Source organism: Apis dorsata, unplaced genomic scaffold (assembly GCF_000469605.1).
Source record: "Apis dorsata unplaced genomic scaffold, Apis dorsata 1.3 scaffold_23, whole genome shotgun sequence".
NCBI classification, from domain to species: domain Eukaryota; kingdom Metazoa; phylum Arthropoda; class Insecta; order Hymenoptera; family Apidae; genus Apis; species Apis dorsata.
The window spans coordinates 233178-236843 of record NW_006263325.1 but is presented as its reverse complement, the minus strand read 5'-3'; the positions used below and the strand labels follow the sequence as shown (position 1 = coordinate 236843).

At 37.5% G+C, this 3666-nt stretch overlaps 1 protein-coding gene and 1 long non-coding RNA gene across 2 annotated transcripts in view; one reads left to right on the top strand and one right to left on the bottom strand.

Moving 5' to 3' along the window:
* Nucleotides 1-51: 51 nt before the first annotated feature.
* The window catches only part of LOC102679642, a 21722-nt gene continuing 18107 nt past the window's right edge, over nt 52-3666 (top strand). Inside the window, exon 1 of the mRNA XM_006607934.2 lies at nt 52-243. Coding sequence (XP_006607997.1) covers nt 159-243 — 85 coding nt within the window. The 5' untranslated portion in view covers nt 52-158. The remainder of the gene's footprint in view (nt 244-3666) is intronic.
* Nucleotides 1257-3666, bottom strand: part of LOC102679563 — a 6316-nt gene continuing 3906 nt past the window's right edge. Inside the window, exon 3 of the long non-coding RNA XR_420621.2 lies at nt 1257-1267. This is a non-coding gene — a long non-coding RNA (uncharacterized LOC102679563). The remainder of the gene's footprint in view (nt 1268-3666) is intronic.

Sequence of the window (3666 nt, the reverse complement as noted above, 5' to 3'; positions counted from 1 at the left end):
CTCCCCTCCTCCTCTCGAGCATCCACGGTAGCTGGTCCACGGGGCTGGTGAGAACGGGGGGATGATGGTGATGATGATGGAGGATGAGCGCGACCGGTGAAGAAGGGGCGAGAGAAGAGTGAAGGCAGCCACCGAGGAAGCTATCCGAAACAACGAAGATGAGATGGGATGCCGCTCTATATCTACTCTCGCTGCTGCTCTTCTCCTTGGCCAATCTATGTTGGGCTCTCGTCGAAACGCGAGGTACGTGCGAATCTCCTTCGTATATATATATATATATATTCTTCTTTTTTTTTTCTGTTTCTCTCTCTCTCTTTTTTGGCTCTCCTCGCGGAGATTAATTCGCTCGATCGAGACCGAATGCTTCGCTCTCGTATCCATGGATCGTTGGTATAAGAAAACTTGGCGAGCATAGGCGAAAACCAATTTCCACGGGAATATCACGTTTTTGTGTATATATATATATATGTGTATATGATGTATGTGTAGTTAAGGGGGAGATAAATTTTTGGCGTGGATTTTCAGCGACCATTTGTTTTTTTTATCCGTGGATTATTTTTTTTTAAGGGGAGGAAATATCCCTCCACTTGGTACGGTCCTTTTCTTCTCCTTTCTTGCAGATTTTTTTCAGGGAAATTGTGGATTCCCGCGCAGTTGCCCGGGGAGATTTAAGTTTTCGGGGGATAGGGAAGGAATGTGGAAATAAGGAATGGGAAATTCGAGAAATGAGTAAGGGTTTTGTAACGCTTTTGGGTATTTTTTTTTTTTTTAAATAAACAAGGTGGAGAAGGTAAGATAATAAATCTATGATGAATAGAAAAAAATCGAAATATTTCTCTTTCGTTCTTATCCCTTCCTCATCTCTTCCCAATTTCGAGTGAAAATCAAATCGATATTAAATCATCGCCTGTTTTCTCTCTTTCTCTTGGAATTTCATCCCAAAAAAGGAGACATCGTTGTTTGCCACTTTTTTTTTTTAATAAACAAGGTGGAGAAGGTAAGGTAATAAATCTATGATGAATAGAAAAAAATCGAAATATTTCTCTTTCGTTCCCATCCCTTCCTCATCTCTTCCCAATTTCGAGTGAAAATCAAATCGATATTAAATCATCGCCTGTTTTCTCTCTCTCTCTTGGAATTTCATCCCAAAAAAGGAGACATCGTTGTTTGCCACTTTTTTTTTTTAAATAAACAAGATGGAGAAGGTAAGGTAATAAATCTATGATGAATAGAAAAAAATCGAAATATTTCTCTTTCGTTCTCATCCCTTCCTCATCTCTTCCCAATTTCGAGTTAAAATCAAATCGATATTAAATCATCGCCTGTTTTCTCTCTCTCTCTTGGAATTTCATCCCAAAAAAGGAGACATCGTTGTTTGCCACGAGCTTCCCCCACCCTTGATCCAATAACGAACGAAACGTACAGGGAAGGAGGAACAAGCTCTCTCGAGGATAAAATTCTATATATATATATATTTGTTTTGAAATTCAGCGCGTAAAGAAAGGTGTTACCCCTTTAAAAAATAAAGAGAGGGTGAATTGAGGATCATCCGGTTATCAGATACGTGCTCGCGCATACGATTAATTATATCGAGAGTGTTGGCCCCCCTCGAGGGAGGGGGGATTGCTTAGGAATTTTTCGCGGCGAAAAGGGTGAAATTCGCGCGGGGGATGAATATTCATGCGGGGCCGCGCTCCAAGTCGAACATAATCCAACCGTTCGACAACGTGACAATCATTTCCGATTTTCCCTTGATTCGGGGCCGCCGGTCAACTCCGCCCGGTATTCAAATCGTGCCTGCGTGTAAAGCGGCGCGAGCATTTAAATTCCACGTGTTCAACGACGATTCGAATTAAACAATTCGTCGGTCGCAATTATCCGTGCCGTACCGCATACTGCTCGTTCTGCTATTTTAATTAACCGGAGAAATAATAACGTCGATAATTTCGTGACTCGATTTCGTTTTTGTTTTTTTTTTTTTCTTTCTTTCTTTCTCCCTTTCATCGAATGAATCGACGAGGAGATGGAATCGGAGAGAAGTTTATTGAACGAATAATTTTAATAGGACGAGTGTCAGAAATGTTATAGGGATAGATTGTGAAATTGGTTTGAAATTAAAGTAATACGTTGAGGTAAGAATGTATTTGATAAAGGAAGGGAGGGGGTTACGTTATGTGGATCGTAGGTCGTTCCGATGTCTCTTGTTCTGTTATTTAGATCGCAGAGTTCACTGAGTTCGCGTCGCATGGCGCACAGTGGTTCGAATAATTTATATTAACTGGATTCGAAATTCATTTTCGAATGTGTAAAAAAAATAATTGTAACGTATAACAATATCAATAGTTGAGAAATGTTCTGTAAATTTATTAAAAATTATCGATAAGTTTTTTGTTTTTTCTTTCTACTTTTTTTTTATATTGATTCGCAAAACTTTACAAAACTGTATTAAAATTAATTTGTCCGCCAATAGTGAATTCTTTAATTCAGCTATTGATATTTATGGATTGATTTTAAGCTACATTGCCTGTAACTTTTTTTTTTACTTCTGTCACACAGATATTTTATGCGATTACGAAATCACAAATATTTGTATATCTTTTATATATTGATTATTATTTATTTTCTTTTGTATTCTATTCTAATCAATCGCAATGTTAATTTTTTTACATTATTTAGTCATATTTTTAATGAAATAATAAATTATAATAAAAAAAGTAGTATTGCTTTCTAAAAATTAGATCTCAAAATCTGGAAAAAAATAATTTTGTTCGAACCACTGTGGCGGCGGTTTAAAAAAGAGAAAACGATAATCGGGTCCTTGACACTCAATTCGCATATAAATATACAAGATACGAGCATATTTGAATAAACAAGAAACTTTTCGAAATAATAAAGGATATTAAATTTCGCAAAAGAAGAGTCACGTTTACGGAAAATTTTCTTCCAAAATTCCCCTTTTATTAGAAAAATTCACGTGTCGTAGAAATATAAATAAAAATCGTCGTCTCGAACGCGTAGAACGATTGCATTTCAGAGAAGAATAAGAAGAAGAAAGAAGCGTGCAGCGCCTCCCGCGGAATGACCGTTGCTTGGCAACGGATATTCTTATCGTACTTTAACGATTGGGCAAAAAATTCGACAATTATACGCAGCCGACGACCAATTTGCAATTGACTCGCGTGCGAATCCACCGATAATTATTAGTATCCCGTCGCATTATTAGAGATCCTGTCCTCCACGTTCGAACAGGCGATATTCTATATTGGTGTGGCCGCTGAATTATGGAAATTGGCCAGGTCGGCCGCTCGGCAGCCCTGCTAATTAATTATTAATGCGAGCGCTACTTATTGGCACGGCCTGGTCGTGTCGATGAGCGGAGAAATTTTTACTCACTCATACTCACGGCTCTTACGTTAATTGGCCGAGTGAGTTATGGCAAAGTTCAATCATTGAATCACTCTCTGATGAGAAGAAGAAGAAGCACTACTTAATACGGAGTGCAGTCACGACTCACTTGTTTATTGATCGTCGTTCTGATTTCTTCTTCTTTTTCTTTCTTTTTTTTTTTTTTTCTCTTGTTAATTAATTATTAAATTGATATATGAAACGGATGTTCAATTAAATTATAAATATACGAATTATTGTTGATTGTTGGTTGTATTCGTT